This window comes from Durotheca rogersii (assembly GCF_024521655.1).
Source record: "Durotheca rogersii strain YMJ 92031201 chromosome Unknown GGS23scaffold_18, whole genome shotgun sequence".
Taxonomy (NCBI): domain Eukaryota; kingdom Fungi; phylum Ascomycota; class Sordariomycetes; order Xylariales; family Xylariaceae; genus Durotheca; species Durotheca rogersii.
The window spans coordinates 381,588-396,001 of NW_026251249.1; the positions used below are offsets into that span (position 1 = coordinate 381,588).

Below are 14,414 nucleotides of genomic sequence, written 5' to 3' on the forward strand. Positions count from 1 at the left end.
TTAGTGACGATACTATTCGCTATGCCTATAGGGTACAACCCAAAGTAACACAGACATCTAAGGTGAACTTCTTGCTACAGGGCACAATCCACAAGAAAGATGACAGTGCTGGGGTCGGTGTTTGGAGTGGCAGTTGGGGGGAGCCCCTTTTCTCTCCTCTCTCCATACAGCCTTGCTTCCGTGCAACCCCCATTCTTACCTAATGAGCCGCCCTTGAAATCGCGACAATGCGGAATCAAGGGGTGATTGTCTTCGAGGACTCTGTAAGTTCTATTAGTCTCGTCAAGACAGTTGGGTGAGTAGCTAGCTCCGGAGGTTTAGATGGAATGGATATGAAGGTGAAGATACCGCGCGAAGATAATCCTTTTCTTCACATTAGCCGGTTTCATTCCTGTCCATCTTTCACTAATATCGTGACATACGAATTCTTGCCGACGCGGTTTTGGTTCGAAAGTATCGTTACTTTCGGTTCCAGCACTATAATCATAGGATCCCAATAATTACAAACGACCCTGCAGGGGCAACGACACGGACTCTCAGGAATCTAGTTATTCAAGTCTATGAAATATGATTAGGGGGTAGTTGCATTCGAAGCCTAGAGCTAGAATATTTACACATCAGTCTTTAGCCCACCTGAACAGAAACTAGAGCCGGGGAGAAACCTCGTAGCTGATACTCTCGGTTAATAGGCATTGAAGTACGCCCTGCCTAAGCATGAAGGGACGGCGAAGGCTTAGCGAGATGGAGCCGATAGCCCGAAGAAGCACTCACGTAACGCCGCAGCCTAGAAACCAAAGCCCCGCTATAAGTTGAATTCCGTGAAGGTCTTTTGAAAGTGGCTTGCCGCGTGCTAAGTAAGTGTTTTCGTGTGGTTTTATTACTGACGAGAAAGAACTGGCTGAAGAGTGCATCCATCTATTTGTGGACGATTTCGAGAAAATTACTACGTCAACTTGCCTATAGGATTGTCGATAATCATATCGCTCTGCCTTTATCGCATTTGCAAGGACGAAGCGCTGCTTAGATGGCCCTCGACTCTTCACATCGTTGCCTTACTAGGAACGTAAAGTTACAGCAGCAATCCCTATTCTAAACCAACATGCCGGGATGCAGAGTGATTTGTGTTTTCTGCATATGCTTGATATCACGGATAAAAACATATAGGTGTGGTTAGCTAGCTTCCTATGCGACATATCGAGATATTGGTGTCATTCCAGTATGCCTCATGCCGCCTCACCAGGGGAGGTCAAGGTCTTAATGGTAGTTGCGACCCTATATCAAGACCGCTTACATAACTTGCCATAGTCGAAGGTATCCGGCCGTGACTGGAGTGTCTCCCTCTTGCTACTTCTTTCACTTAATACCCGCAAACCTCTCAATCCACCATTTTCCAATCTCCTCGCTCCAGTTTCTCGACTTCTCGACGGCCAAACCGGAAGAGTCTATGTGAGCATCCCCTACCCTGACACTTGTCTCTGCCTCGGAGGGTTTGTCATTCGTTTAGGCTTAGCTATAAACCATTATTCCTCGGGGTCCCGTAGCCATTGTGTGTGTTCCTCTGCCTCTGCGTTGCCGTCATGTCCTTCAAGGGCTCCGAATCCTCTCCCATCGGACCACACGAGCCCGGTCCATCGCCAGACAGGCACGGGGACGCCGAGTCTCAAGCCTTCTCATGGCAGGCCGACCTCCCTAAACCGTCGCAAGACTTACAGGAGACCATCTGTGCCAGTGGCGAAACTCCCATTTTCAAGCAGCAGCCTAGCCAGGATCTTCCGTCAGTCCGTTTCACTCGCCCACGAATAGAAACAGCTGAGGAAGTCATGGCTGGATTCCAGTATCAGAAGCCGCCAGATCCGCGTACTACGTTCCACGGCCCTGTAGAGTCGCAGAAGAAGCCACTCCTCACATCTGTTCCTGACAGCAATGAGGCCTTGAAATATGATTATAATCCCAAATCACCTGGATCCGACGGCCATGACAGCCCAAGAGAACGTCTTCCGCTGAGGAGTAACGAACATGAAGGGTATGGGCCTAGAAATAACTCCCCTAATAACAAATTAGGAACACAAACCTCCGATCTCCATCGAATCTACGACCGATCTACTCAAGATAGTCATCTTCGAAATTCCGACGTATCTAGCCCTACATCGAATCACCATACGTCTGGCTTCCCCTTCCCGGACGCCCTTGATGCTACACATCATGAAGGGAAAAAGTTCGTATCTCCTCTAGCTAGAGCACAATTCCCTAAAGCCATCTCGGATGCTTGCCAGAAAGCGCTCGTGCAGATGACGCCTCAGCATCTGCCTCTGCTGGCCAGTGGTTCGCAGTCTCCTTCAGATAAATCTCGACGTCAATCAATGTGTGCTCCGGCAGAACAAGACATCCGCAGCTCATCCGGGGACGGAGGTCATTCGCGGGCTCGCAAGCTAGGCCATAAGGAGCCTCTAGTAAATTCCCATGACGGTGAGATGAGGCATGTAGCGGGAAGACGCCATCGGCTCGGCCGCCTGCAAGCAGGGAGGGCTGGCCTCACACGGCCCGTAGAAGGATCTGTCCGCGAACATACCTATGCAGCAAGGCCATGTTCCCAGACGTCGAATATTTCGAAGCGACGTGCGCCTGCCAAACTTCACCGTCAGCGAGTAAGCCCCACACGAGAACAGAATAGGCTCAATCTTGAGAAGTTCGCGAAATCCTGGAACGTGAATTACCTCTACAATCAGCAACTTCTCGACCGCTGGGAGCAGAAGATCGCCATGTTGGAGAAGCAAATTGCAACACGGGATTCCACCATTGAACAGTGTCGAACTGACATCGAATCCCGAAACCAAACCATAGATACCTTGTCAAAGGACCTAGAAGGCATGCGTATCCAGAGCCAACAGGCTCAGGAACAAATGGCTGCATCTTCTGCTACGCAAAAGAAGCTAGAAGAGAAGCTCCGATCCTGTAGGCTACGCCTAAATGAGGCCATCAGCGAGCAGCAAAGGCTATTTTTGCGGTCTAAAGAGAGATGCCAGAAGACAATAGATGATGTCAAAGCAGAAAGCCGAGAACAGGCGAAAGCCACAGAGAAAGCCCTGGAGACATCGGAGTTGGCGAGACTCGAAGTTCAAAAGATGGTTGCCACCGTGGTGAAAGATACCGAGAAACATGTCGAAGCTTGTAAGTTGAACATGTCATCTCGGTATCACCTGCTTCGATATTAATCCTTCTCCTAGTAAACAAAACCATCGGATCACTCGAGATCCGTCTGGAAGAGCGAGAAAGGGAGCTTGGAAGGGAGAAAGAACTAGCCGAAGATCTTCGTAGACAGCTCACTGCGACCTCCATATTGAATGAAGAATCCTACCAGACGATAGCGAGACGGAATCAAGAGCTGCTAGAAAAGATGGAGCACAGCCATAACCAGGGTAACAATATGGAATCCTGCATCCGCGACCAAAATGAAAAGTAAGCAATCTCTCAAGTAGGCAGATGGTAATAATACTAACCAGGTAGAATTGAATCTATCCTATTAGCTCTGAAAGAGGCAGAGTCAAAAGTAGTAGTGTCAGCAGCATTGATGGAAACGTTGAAGGAGGTTCAGAACGACGCTGCGGTAAAGTGAGTATCTTGACGTAACCAGACAACAACCGATTGCTTATCAGTCCTTAGGGTTGTTACTGAAGTCAAGAATTCGGTAGAGTCGTGCCGAAACCCTATCCTCGAAGACCAAGAAGCTATGAATGGGAATATTAGTTCTATTCGCACGTTATGCGAGGGAATTCTTGAGCGCATGACGAGTACAGACGAAGTCATGGAGTGGCAAGGGAGATCTCACGACTCTGCTATGGCCGTTCAAGCCCAGGCACAGCAGATTCAACAGCTACAGGATGAGCTTAGTCAGGCTTACATTTGCATGGAAGAGCAGTCAGCAGAGCGGCAGCAGCTGATGGATGAGTTGCTCGATTTGCGGAACATGGAGCATGACGAGCAAACGGCGAATGACAGGATCAACGATTTGACGGAAGAGGTTGTGCGCCTCCAAAAGATGCTAGAGGAGAGAGACTCAACAGCAACAGAGTCCTGTCAAAACATTGGGGTCATGCAAGAAGAGATAGCATCGCAAGCTCTTCAACTTCGGAACAAAGAACAACGAATTCAAGATGAGCGCAAGAATTACGAGAAAGCCATCGAATCGAGTAATCAACAGCACGAGCAAACGATACTTCACATCGCCACTCAAGAGGCCGAGAAGCACGAAAAAAGGCAAAAGGAACTGGAGAGGCAACTTCGAGAGGCAGATGTGGCCCGTACGCAACTCGAGCAAGAGCTGATCATATGCCGGCGAGCCGTGGAAAGCAGAGCCCAAGTAGACGTTGAGAAAGAATTGCGCAAAATCCGGCATGAAATCGATGCGGCAATGACTTCAGTCACTACTTTAACATCGGACTTCGAGGCATCCGAGCATGCACAGGGCTTATTACAATGGAGACTTACTGAGTGGTCGAAGGATCGAGTCGAAATCGACGAAATCCAGCAGACCCTAGAAAGATTAACGAGAGACCAACCGAACTCAGTTCAAATGAGCAACCAGCTGAGAGAACTACTAGCTATCCAGAAAAAGTTATCGGGAACTCTACAGTATCACAGGGCATATTTAGACAGTGCTGAAGTAACTGGGATTGCCGATAAAGACTCGCACGATAGCGAAACGACCACTGTAGATGAGAGAGATATTGGCCTGTCAAATAATCCGCCGGACATGACAGCTGCGCTCCCGGAAAAATTGCGAGATCTCAAGCGGAAAGTCATCGTACAATCTCCCGCTTTTGATGATGAGCGCGCATCACCGAGGTCTGTCGAAGACGAAAAGCGCAATAGGAGACAGTTACTGCCCGAAAGGGGGATCATAAAGAGAGCTACACAGAGTATCCTGGGGGCAATAGAAGGGATGGGCGAATCTAACAGCACCGAGCCTCGGGCGCCAACGGCACCGCAGTCGCCAGCACCCAAGAAAAGAATAGCTAGACGTGGTTCAAGCACGCCCCTGATAACTTACAGCATATATAATAGACCCGTTGCGGGGTCAGTTACGGCGATGAGCGCCGGACAGAATGAGAGCAACGAAGCTCTCTCGGAAGGACCAGAGGCACCGAATATCCAGGATAAGTCATCACGGTCAGAGGGTCCTACGGCCCCAAACTAGGGTGCGAGAGTGTTAGACATTTAGTGTCATCTGAACCGGCGACTATGGCGCTTATTCACGATATGGCAGCCTAAGACTTACTTGCTACCTTGCTTACGACTGGCTACGGATTAAGTGCTCTGGTGACGTTATGAAGAGAAATGGGTTAAGCTATGGGAATAAAATTGGTGAGTTAAGGCACATTACAAAGTCTCGGCTAGTCCCATGGGAGGTGGGAGGATTTCTAGAAAGCATGGCGTAGAATGAGTAAGTTTAGCTTGATCGCAGGGAGAGGGCAAGTCTACCAGTAGTAATAAATGTCCCGTCTTCCCTCCAGATGAGCTCCCGAATGCGCCGTGAACCGTTGCTGATGCCATGTACGATGGGCCTTCCACTTGGGGAGCGCCTATAGTACATGGGGATATATATGTATGTACGTCCGCACAACCACCTTGATACTTTTTTTCTTTATTTACACAGAGTCTATCCCCAGATGAGGCACCTAACTCCTCAGTCTTATGTCATAATTTTATCCTCTCATCGCCCATAGGTTGGGGGGGTCCAAGGGCCCGCCGTCGTCATCCAGGGTGCGTAGATCTCGCTCGTCGTCCGTCGTAGGGGGTGACAGGCCGAGGAGAGGAGAGGAGAGAAAAGTGGGGGTGGAGGGAGTAGCGTTATAGTCGGCTATCCCACGCAGGTCCGGGCAGCTACTACTACCACGGCCGCCGGCTATTTCGATTTCCGCTTCTGTTCGAGGAAGAGCACCTTTTTCCGGACTAGAGTTGGGCGCCGGGAGTCAGTAAAGATGGAGGGATGATGGTCTGGGGGGATGTCGGAGGGGGCAAGGCGTAGGTAGGTAGGTAGGTAGCAGAAGAAGGGGCGGCGTACCGACGGGGTCGTACTTGAGCATGCTCATGGGGCGCGCGGCGCGGGGGCGCGTGTACGTGTAGAAGAAGCCGGTCAGGGCCATCGAGAGCAGGCGCACGGAGATGACGCGCGCCTTGGCTGCGGCACGCGAGGGCGAGGGGGGGTTAGTTGCGGAGGCAATACGCGAGGCGAGGGGGGAGAGCGAGAGAGGGGAACGGAGGAGGTGCTGGTCTGGCGAGGAGCGGGATAGGGAACCCCCTCCGGGCCAGGGTCTCAAGACCTACCTTTTTTCGCCATCGGTTCGTCGGTCGCGGCGGCGCGGCCTGGGGCGGAGAGGGGGGTGGCAGCGTAGATCCCCCCGTCGTCGGCCCGCGTTGGGTGTGCGTGTTGTGCGTGCGTGCGCGTCTGTGCTAGCGGGCGGAGCAGTGAAATATGCACGGGGGGAAGCTGAGGACGATGTTGCAGGCTGTGAGTTTTTGGCGGAGCGGCCCCGCGGAGCGCGGCGGTGTGGCTGGTGAGGTACCGACCTGCTACAACCTGGCTGTGGCGCGAGAGGGTGGAAGTGGCTGGAAAGTCGATGCTATACTTATCGGTGATAAGATACCGCCTCCATTATTAAATATACTTATTTACTCGCATATATTCATGTACCGGTGGACTATGCAGTTAGGGCAATATCTAGGTAGAATGACTCCTGCCCACCGCGTCGGCTCGTCATCGGACGCTTCACGAGTGCCGTCAGCCTCTCCAATCCAATCCCACGTAGCCCAGCCGGATCTAGATTATCTCCCGTCTAGAAATGAACCCTCCTGCCGTCTCCAACAGACGGACTGGATAGGCCATTCGCGTGGACCTTCCCAGAACGGACATGGTCGAGCGCGTCGTCCCCGGGGTGCTTCGCTTCGCTCGTCTATCTAGCGTCCATCCCGCGGGCGGGAGCGGCCAATCATCCCTTTCCTATTTGTGTTCGGATTCGAAGCCTCATGACTTGTACGCGGAAAGAGGTAGGTATCTATCTTGCGCGCCGAAAAGGTTGGCACTATTTAGCAGTGCGTGCTCCGGTATAGGGAACGTGATGGCATGCGTCGTTGTGATCCCAGCATGCACCCACGGTTTCTGTCTGTCTTCTCTCGGGATTTGGTATAGGTATATAAACCATAACCATCACATTGTGATCGTAAAAGACCCCGAAGGTCTATGATGAACTGAAGACAGACCTCGCCAAAGTTGGGATACCTGTCCGGGTTCATATAGCTACGAGAGTAGCCAGATGTATCTTTGATATATCTATCCACCTTCACCCCTAACATACGCTTATAACCCGGAAGAGGAACCCCGGCCGCTCGCCAAAATGCCTTCCTTCAACCTCGAATACCCGACGCAGCCTTACAGCAAGGTAAACCGGCATAACGATCGAGGTATGTATCTAGCCTCTCCCCGCCGTTCCCCCTTTCCTCCTCCCATATAACCACCCCCACTCCCCTAGAGGGCCGACTGACACACCCCTGCATCCGCCAGCCTCGTACGCGCTCGAGACCATCCACGAGATCGTCAACACGTGCCCGATCCTGCACGTCTCGTTCGCGGACCCGGGGGCGGCCTTCCCGGCGGTGCTGCCGATGATCGGGCAGATGGGCTCGTTCGAGCGGCCGAGCGCCGACGTCGGCGACGTCCTCGACCTGTATCTGCACGGGCACGTGGGGGTGCGGCTGGCGAGCCGGGCGCGCGCCGACGCCGACGGCGGCGGCCTGCCCGTGTGCGTCGCCGCCACCCACCTCGACGGCCTCGTGCTCGCCCTCACCCCCTTCTCCTCCAGCTACAACTACCGCTCCGCCGTGCTCTTCGGCCGCGCCGTCGTCGTCGCCGACCCCGCCGAGCAGCGCTACGCCCTCGAGCTCATCACCGACTCGGTCGTCCCCGGGCGCTACCGCGGCACCACGCGCTCCGCGCCCGCGCCCGCGGCCGACCCCGCCGACGCCGTCGCCACCCCCGCCGAGATCCGTGCCACCGCTGTCCTGCGCGTCCGCATTACCGCCGGCTCCGCCAAGGGCCGCGCCGGCCCCCCCGCCGACACCCGCGCCGACCTCGCCGACCTCGCCCTGCGCCGCGGCACTTGGGCCGGCGTCGTGCCCGTCCGCTACGAGCTCGCCGCCCCCGTCCCCGCCCCCTACAACCAGGCCCCCGCCGTCCCCGCCTACCTCGATGAGTACCGCGCCGAGTTCAACCGCGCGGCGGCCGAGGGCGCCGCTGCCGCTGCGAGGGAGGGTGAGGGGTGGGCGTACGGGAAGGGCGCTGGACAAGAGGAGGAGGAGGAGTGAGGAGTCGAGGCGGCATCGGGGCAAGGGTGGGCAAGGAGATGGCGGGTGCTCGGTTTATAGTGGTGTTCGCTGGCGCCCGGTGCGGAGGCCGGAGTGGGATGCCGGGGGATGAGGGACGTGAGATGCCGGTTCGAGTGCCGACGAAGTTAGTGAGACTGCAGTGGATCTGTAGCTAAGTAAGAAAGAAAAGGATCAGTTTTCTGGGAGACGGGGGAGTGTGTTCAGTTAGTTTAAACCTGCGCTGAGACAGTCAAGACAACGAAAAATTTGTGAACGCTAGGTAGATCTGAAAGTAGTATATGTCCAAAAGGGAATGTCCATAATCCAAAGTTGCCCTCTACAACTTTTAACTTATGTACACGACGGGCAAGTATGCCTGTTCGAAAGCTTCCCGGCTTACCTGCACACTCAAAGGCTCCATTAGGTACAGCCGAAACCGCCGACTAATGTAACCACCCACTCGCTCACCAGCTGGAGCGAGAGGACTCACCAGTTCTGCCATATCTCACTCGGCAGCACAAACCGCATGACGGCCCAGTGGCCCAGCGCGCTGCGGTCGTGCCACTTCGCCAGCTTCTCCGTCTCGTTGGCGCGGAGGATACCGTCTTCTTCTCCATTGTTCGCGTCTGCCTCTTCTCCCTCCTCGCCCAGCTTCTCCTTTCCCTTGGTGGCAACAGCGAATACCGACTCGGGAACTTCGTGCTTGGGCACTAGAAACGAGCGGCGCGCAAGGCTGCCGAGATAATCGGCCTCGACGGGCGAGCGGAAAGAGATGGCGCCGGCGACAGTGAAAGGGTCCGCGTTAGTGCAGAACACGATTACGTTGTCGAAGTCCCGTCCCGCCTGGGCGACAGCGTCAGGCGTTGGTGCCTCGTTCTCCCGGAACACGCGGCACGATGGGAAGACGGACTTGATAGTGCGGATAGCGATGCCAAGCGGTGGGAGGGTAAAGTCGCCGGCATAGTTCTGCCGATGGTTAGGATACGGTAGGGTTATGGGTTTAACTCGTTTTTCATATAGAAGGACGAGAAGAGGAAGGAGGGAGAGGGCTTACTATGGCTATGACGCCGTTGGGCTTCAGCATGTCGCGCAGAGAAGTCAGAAACTCTTGGGTGAATAGGGGTATGGGCTCAGCGCCGCCGGTGAAGACATCGTGAACGATGTAGTCAAAGTACTCGCGCAGCTCATCACGCGCGGCATTACTCCAGGAGACGGCATCGTCGATCACGGCCGTGTGGTTCGCTGGTAGCCCGAAGTACTTTTTGGCGAAGTCGTAGACAACTGGGTCGATTTCGACGATCGTCGTGTCGATGCCGTGAGCTATCAGTGCCGACGGCGTGGTACCGATGCCGAGGCCACTGGGATATTCTGTCAGCGAATATATCATTACGGTATCATTGATAAGGGTGACATGGTACCTACATGTTGAGGGCCTTCGCCTTGTTGTCGGGGACCTTGCCGGGGACTTTCACGAGACGTATGGCCTCGAGCTGGGTGAAGACGCTGTAGATAGGTTCCGCTACGATCTTCCGTTCAAACTTGGTCCACTCACCGCCAAGGAGGCTGTGATCGCACCGCAGGACTCGAAAACCGTCCTTGTGGCTGTCAAGAACAGAGATGTAGCCGGTCGTCGACTCCCACCGATCGATCAACGACCATCCACTAGCATTGAGGGTGGCATTCAGAGAGTTAGTGGCCATAGGGGTGATGAGGTGGGTGTTGAAGAAGGCGGCGTGTAAAACCGCGGGGAGCGTCCAGACCAGGAGCTTCGAGCGTGCCATTATGGCGTACGTCGCAGCCAGCACCAGCTCTAGTCCGACACGAGTCTGCAGCACGGAACGGCCGATCTGCTCGGACATTTGCCGGGCGGAGTCCATCTCGGCGAGCTTAAAGAGCCCGTACGAGCTGAGACCCGGCACGGAGCCGGCGATGGACTTGGGCAGGGCGCTAAGGTCAGCAGCCTCGAGGATATCGGCGACACAGGCAGTGCTGAGAGCGACGAGTGGGGCCAGGGTGAGGGCCTCGGTGATAGCCGGGCCAGTCTCAGCGCCGAAGTACCCACTGACTTGAAAGAGGAAGAATTGGGCCATCGGAACATAGGCAGCGACCAGGGGTAGCAGCTTGATGGTAGCGAAAGGGAGCAGACGGCGCAGGGCGAGGTTGCCTCCCCAACCGACGAACAGGGCGGACCATATGACGCGCTGGTGCAGGCGTGCGGCGGCGATCTGGCCGTAGACGGGCGACAGGGTTAACTGAGAGACATTGGCATAGACGGCCATGAGCACGACGAGGGCAGCGGCCTTGCCATAGACAACAGCCTGGTGCGTGGTCCAGCGCACCCAGGTCTCGTCCGTGGCCTGGCTAGCCATCAACTTGAGCTCCTCCTCAAAGTCCTCCTTCGTCTCCGGAGGCTTCTTCGGCGCGGCGGCCTTCTTGGGGGTCTGCTTCCGCGGAGGCATTGGCGCAGCCGCGTATGTTCCTGGGAGGATGGTGTGAGATGGGAGCAGGGATGGGAGAGAGAGGGAAAGGTAGTTTGTATTAATCTAGTTAATCAGGGTTGGGCGTGTTAACGTCGATAGGTGGGAATATCGGCGGCCAGCTATCCCAACATACTCCTAGGACTACTACGACGATACCCGAAGACGGAGAGGCTTGCGGGCAACGAGAGCAGCGTTACGGGTCTCGGCTCTCACCAGCCTGCTGCTAGGACTGTTTCATGGACTTCCCGTCGCGACGTCGCCCGCCTGTAGAGCAAAGAAAGGTGCCTAAGCTAAGAGGAATGGATGACGATGTTGGATGTCGCGGCGCGATTTGGTGATTTGATGCTTTTTATTTAATCGCGAGGTCTTGTATGCAAGTCGTTTAAACAAGTTGTCCTTACTCGTAGAGCGTTGCACTGCCCTGCTAGCTACACCCCTAGGTGCACTATAGTATTAGGTAATGCAATACTACGTAGTGCACGTGCTGGGAACCACCCGCCATAATTTGCGAGTCCTAGGCTTGGTATACAGTGACGGAGGGTGAGGCGGTGGCGGTGCATCTGGGGCTGTCTTCCGTGCCTGACGTAAGGACCTCATTAATTGCATTCGGTAGGTTTTCTGCCGGCCAGCATCCCATTAATCCATCCCCCTCTGTTCCCGCTACTGCACGGAACGGAACGCGTACCAAGACGGAGACCACTCCACGCCACCCGAATGATGGACGACGACGACTTCGGCGCCGATGCCGATTTCCTTTCCGCCCTCGCCTCCTCGACCGCCGCGATCACTTCGAGCCGAGCCGAATCTCAACCCAGGCCTCAACCTCCATCGGAACCTGCAGGCCGCCTTCAGCATCCACAGCCTGCCCGCCCCAGTATACAACAGCCGATCCCTCAACGAATACAACAGCCGACGCCCCAGCGGCTAGGCAAACCACCCCCGGCACCGCCTTCCAACGATTCCTCGGCGTCTAAGATCGTGCAACCCACCCCCCAAGCCCTGCCGCAGCGCTCGTCCGGCTCTTCGATATTGGTATCACCGCGCCAGAAGGGGAACCCCGTGCTAGCGTCTCTGCGATCCGTGCCATGGGAGTACAGCGACATACCGGCCGACTACGGGCTGGGCCTGACGACCTGTGCCTTGTTCCTGAGCCTCAAGTACCACCGTCTGCATCCCGAGTACATCTACACGCGAATTCGCAATCTCCAGGGGAAATACAATCTACGCGTTCTCCTGACCATGGTTGACATCCCGAACCACGAAGACTCGTTGCGCGAGCTTTCTAAGACCTCGCTCGTCAACAATGTCACCCTCATTCTCTGCTGGTCCGCCGCCGAGGCTGCGAGGTATCTCGAACTGTACAAGTCCTACGAGCACGCCAACTTTAATGCTATAAAGGGGCAACAGGCTACGAGCTACGCCGAGAAACTCGTCGAGTTCGTGACCGTACCCAAGGGAATCAACAAAGCCGACGCCATCTCGCTCGTCAGCGCTTTTGGTAGTCTAAAGAACGCGGTCAATGGGGATCCAGAACAAGTCGCTATCATTAGTGGCTGGGGGGAGAAGAAGGTGAAGAAATGGTGCAGCGTTGTAGAGGAGCCGTTTCGCGCCCAAAATGCTGCCAAGAGGAGTCTCGCCGAGGGTAACGCGGCTGCCGACGGAGCTGTCCCGTTGGGCCGAGTACCGCTGAGGGACATGCCAAGCCTATCGGCGGGCTTATCGCGAAGCGGTGAAGGTCTCCGGTCGGGACCGACGACGACGCCGACACCATCTACCCCATCAGCCGGGCGCCGTCTTCAGGGAGACGCCCCTGCTGACGAGTATGACGAAGAAGCAATGCTAGCAGCAGCCATCGAAGAATCGAAGAATACGGCAGCGAAAGAGGAATTGTCTAGGTCGACAGCGACCACTCGCCAACAAGAGAAACTGAGCGACGGAATTGCAGCAGCATTGGCAAAACTCAGGGATCAGGGGTGATACCCGCACAGGTTGCATTGCGGTACATAAAGCTACCGATTACAAAGTCCGCCCTCCGACTCTACCAACGAGGCCCGAAGCCCCCCTGGAGCCATTAAGCAACGATTAGATCGGAGCTATACAGAATCCGGATCATAAGGAGGACACCACTCGCCTTATTGCCAGCAATTCACAAGGTAAACGCGAGGTGACTAGCAACTACACGACCCAGGCGGTCTCGCGCGCGGATCTTGCGTCGGTTAGACTCCTAGCTTCAGGCCCCAGTTCTGCTCCCGTGCTAGTTTGTTAAACCTCGAATAGTTGGATCTAATGTAAGCCCGCTTCCTGAACCTTTGAGGTTTTCCGCAGGCAGAGACAGACATATCTAGACACGGAAAGATTTATCTCCGACTTCACCTGTCCAAATTACCCCTTGTAGACAACAATATTCAACGATTTTTTGCGGCAAGCTCTTGCCAATACGGTCTTCACCTTTGGCGATATCTCTGTAGCGGGCTAGGTGCATTGCCGACGTGCGGAAGAAGACATTATCGCACGCCCATTCCCCCAGTCAGACAGGAGGGTCCTACTCCAAACGGCGCATACCAAGCTATACACAATCTCTTCAGCAGCGTGTCTGAGATACCGGGCATCCCCGATGTGCTAGAGACTAACAATTAAGCGGGCTCAAAGGGAGATAGATACACAAACGAGTACAGCATCTCTATCGACTGACGTGATTTCCGAGGTACATCAGCTCAACACCTGGCAGACGCCATACTACACCGTGCGACGCGAAACAACGCAGAGCGGAACATTACTCGACTTATCACGTTCGTCAACCAACAGGCTGTAGCCGGTCCTGGCTCGGAAGAGGGCAGTTGGAGATGCCGCGCACTCGTTGGATACAAGAGGGGTTGACCACAGGTCATTTCCGGTAATTTATACTGAATTAAATTAAACCACTCTAAATCCAGCGCGATGGGTCGAGATTGATGTAGGGGGCGTTGGGTTTCGACCCGGGACAGTGCTTTATGCCAGCACCCTATAGCAAGTATTGGGCCAGCAACTAGTGCATCTTCTCATGCTTCCCTTACTTGATATGACACGATGATCCCGCAACAGTATTATATACCTGTATTCTCCTGTTTTGAATGTCGTATCGAGCATAACCTCGGAGTGGCTGGGAAAATGAAGGGGCGCTGTACGTCGTTCTAACGGATCATCTCAACTCGAAGACAGCAAAAGCAGCTAGCAAACGAAGCCGACTGGAGTTTATACCTGCAAACAAGCCCCCCCTCCTTTGGTGGCTTGCTTTCCTCCTCTCTTCTACGACAGAACGGCAAGCCGGAGTATATACGATACCGTGTAGGTGACCGGGACACGCGTCTTAGACCCAAAATGCGGCGCGGTGCAATACGAGCTGGTTGATCACGAAATCTATTACGTTGTGTACCACATCGAAGGCGTGAAACCTCCGGAAAAAGCGAAAACGATATTACTGGAATTAAGACATTATTACCGCTAACTTCACGGGGGATTTGAACTAATTCCGTTGTCGGGGAGTTGAATGTCCTTTGTTAGTGCTAGCTATTCCTAACAGGAGATACCGGCGCCGGG

General features: G+C 54.6%; 5 protein-coding genes across 5 annotated transcripts; 2 read left to right on the forward strand and 3 right to left on the reverse strand.

Moving 5' to 3' along the window:
* Positions 1–3,799: 3,799 nt before the first annotated feature.
* Positions 3,800–4,927, reverse strand: GGS23DRAFT_576587 (uncharacterized protein). The gene has a single exon (XM_051516862.1). It carries the CDS (start codon positions 4,391–4,393, stop codon positions 4,055–4,057), a length of 339 nt encoding a protein of 112 aa, XP_051370099.1. The 5' UTR covers positions 4,394–4,927; the 3' UTR covers positions 3,800–4,054.
* A 399-nt stretch (positions 4,928–5,326) lies between these two features.
* On the reverse strand, positions 5,327–6,499 carry GGS23DRAFT_576588 (uncharacterized protein). The gene is made up of 3 exons (XM_051516863.1): positions 6,325–6,499; positions 6,062–6,178; positions 5,327–5,949 (listed from the first exon to the last, which is right to left on the reverse strand). The coding sequence occupies exons 1-3, from the start codon at positions 6,335–6,337 to the stop codon at positions 5,903–5,905; spliced, it is 177 nt and encodes a 58-aa protein (XP_051370100.1). The 5' UTR covers positions 6,338–6,499; the 3' UTR covers positions 5,327–5,902.
* Positions 6,500–7,292: 793 nt separating this feature from the next.
* GGS23DRAFT_611932 (uncharacterized protein) lies at positions 7,293–8,657 on the forward strand. Its single transcript, XM_051520449.1, has 2 exons — positions 7,293–7,458; positions 7,559–8,657. The coding sequence occupies exons 1-2, from the start codon at positions 7,392–7,394 to the stop codon at positions 8,356–8,358; spliced, it is 867 nt and encodes a 288-aa protein (XP_051370101.1). The 5' UTR covers positions 7,293–7,391; the 3' UTR covers positions 8,359–8,657.
* GGS23DRAFT_576591 (S-adenosyl-L-methionine-dependent methyltransferase) lies at positions 8,220–11,229 on the reverse strand. The gene is made up of 3 exons (XM_051516864.1): positions 9,781–11,229; positions 9,413–9,716; positions 8,220–9,324 (listed from the first exon to the last, which is right to left on the reverse strand). The coding sequence occupies exons 1-3, from the start codon at positions 10,815–10,817 to the stop codon at positions 8,845–8,847; spliced, it is 1,821 nt and encodes a 606-aa protein (XP_051370102.1). The 5' UTR covers positions 10,818–11,229; the 3' UTR covers positions 8,220–8,844.
* Positions 11,230–11,491: 262 nt separating this feature from the next.
* On the forward strand, positions 11,492–13,215 carry GGS23DRAFT_148911 (restriction endonuclease type II-like protein). Its single transcript, XM_051511347.1, has 2 exons — positions 11,492–13,053; positions 13,116–13,215. The coding sequence occupies exon 1, from the start codon at positions 11,553–11,555 to the stop codon at positions 12,813–12,815; it is 1,263 nt and encodes a 420-aa protein (XP_051370103.1). The 5' UTR covers positions 11,492–11,552; the 3' UTR covers positions 12,816–13,053; positions 13,116–13,215.
* The last annotated feature ends 1,199 nt before the right edge of the window (positions 13,216–14,414 follow it).

Bases quoted from the DNA above. Each gene is read 5' to 3' on its own strand.
- GGS23DRAFT_576588 (XM_051516863.1), bottom strand. The intron at 5,950-6,061 runs GTACGCCGCCCC...GCCCAACTCTAG, and splicing joins GCTCAAGTACGACCCCGTCG to TCCGGAAAAAGGTGCTCTTC.
- GGS23DRAFT_576591 (XM_051516864.1), bottom strand. From the start codon at position 10,817: ATGCCTCCGCGGAAGCAGACCCCCAAGAAGGCCGCCGCGCCGAAGAAG. The intron at 9,717-9,780 runs GTAGGTACCATG...AGAATATCCCAG, and splicing joins AAGGCGAAGGCCCTCAACAT to TGGCCTCGGCATCGGTACCA. The intron at 9,325-9,412 runs GTAAGCCCTCTC...AACCATCGGCAG, and splicing joins CCAACGGCGTCATAGCCATA to AACTATGCCGGCGACTTTAC.
- GGS23DRAFT_611932 (XM_051520449.1), top strand. From the start codon at position 7,392: ATGCCTTCCTTCAACCTCGAATACCCGACGCAGCCTTACAGCAAGGTA. The intron at 7,459-7,558 runs GTATGTATCTAG...TGCATCCGCCAG, and splicing joins AAACCGGCATAACGATCGAG to CCTCGTACGCGCTCGAGACC.
- GGS23DRAFT_576587 (XM_051516862.1), bottom strand. From the start codon at position 4,393: ATGCCGGATTTTGCGCAATTCTTTCTCAACGTCTACTTGGGCTCTGCT.
- GGS23DRAFT_148911 (XM_051511347.1), top strand. From the start codon at position 11,553: ATGATGGACGACGACGACTTCGGCGCCGATGCCGATTTCCTTTCCGCC.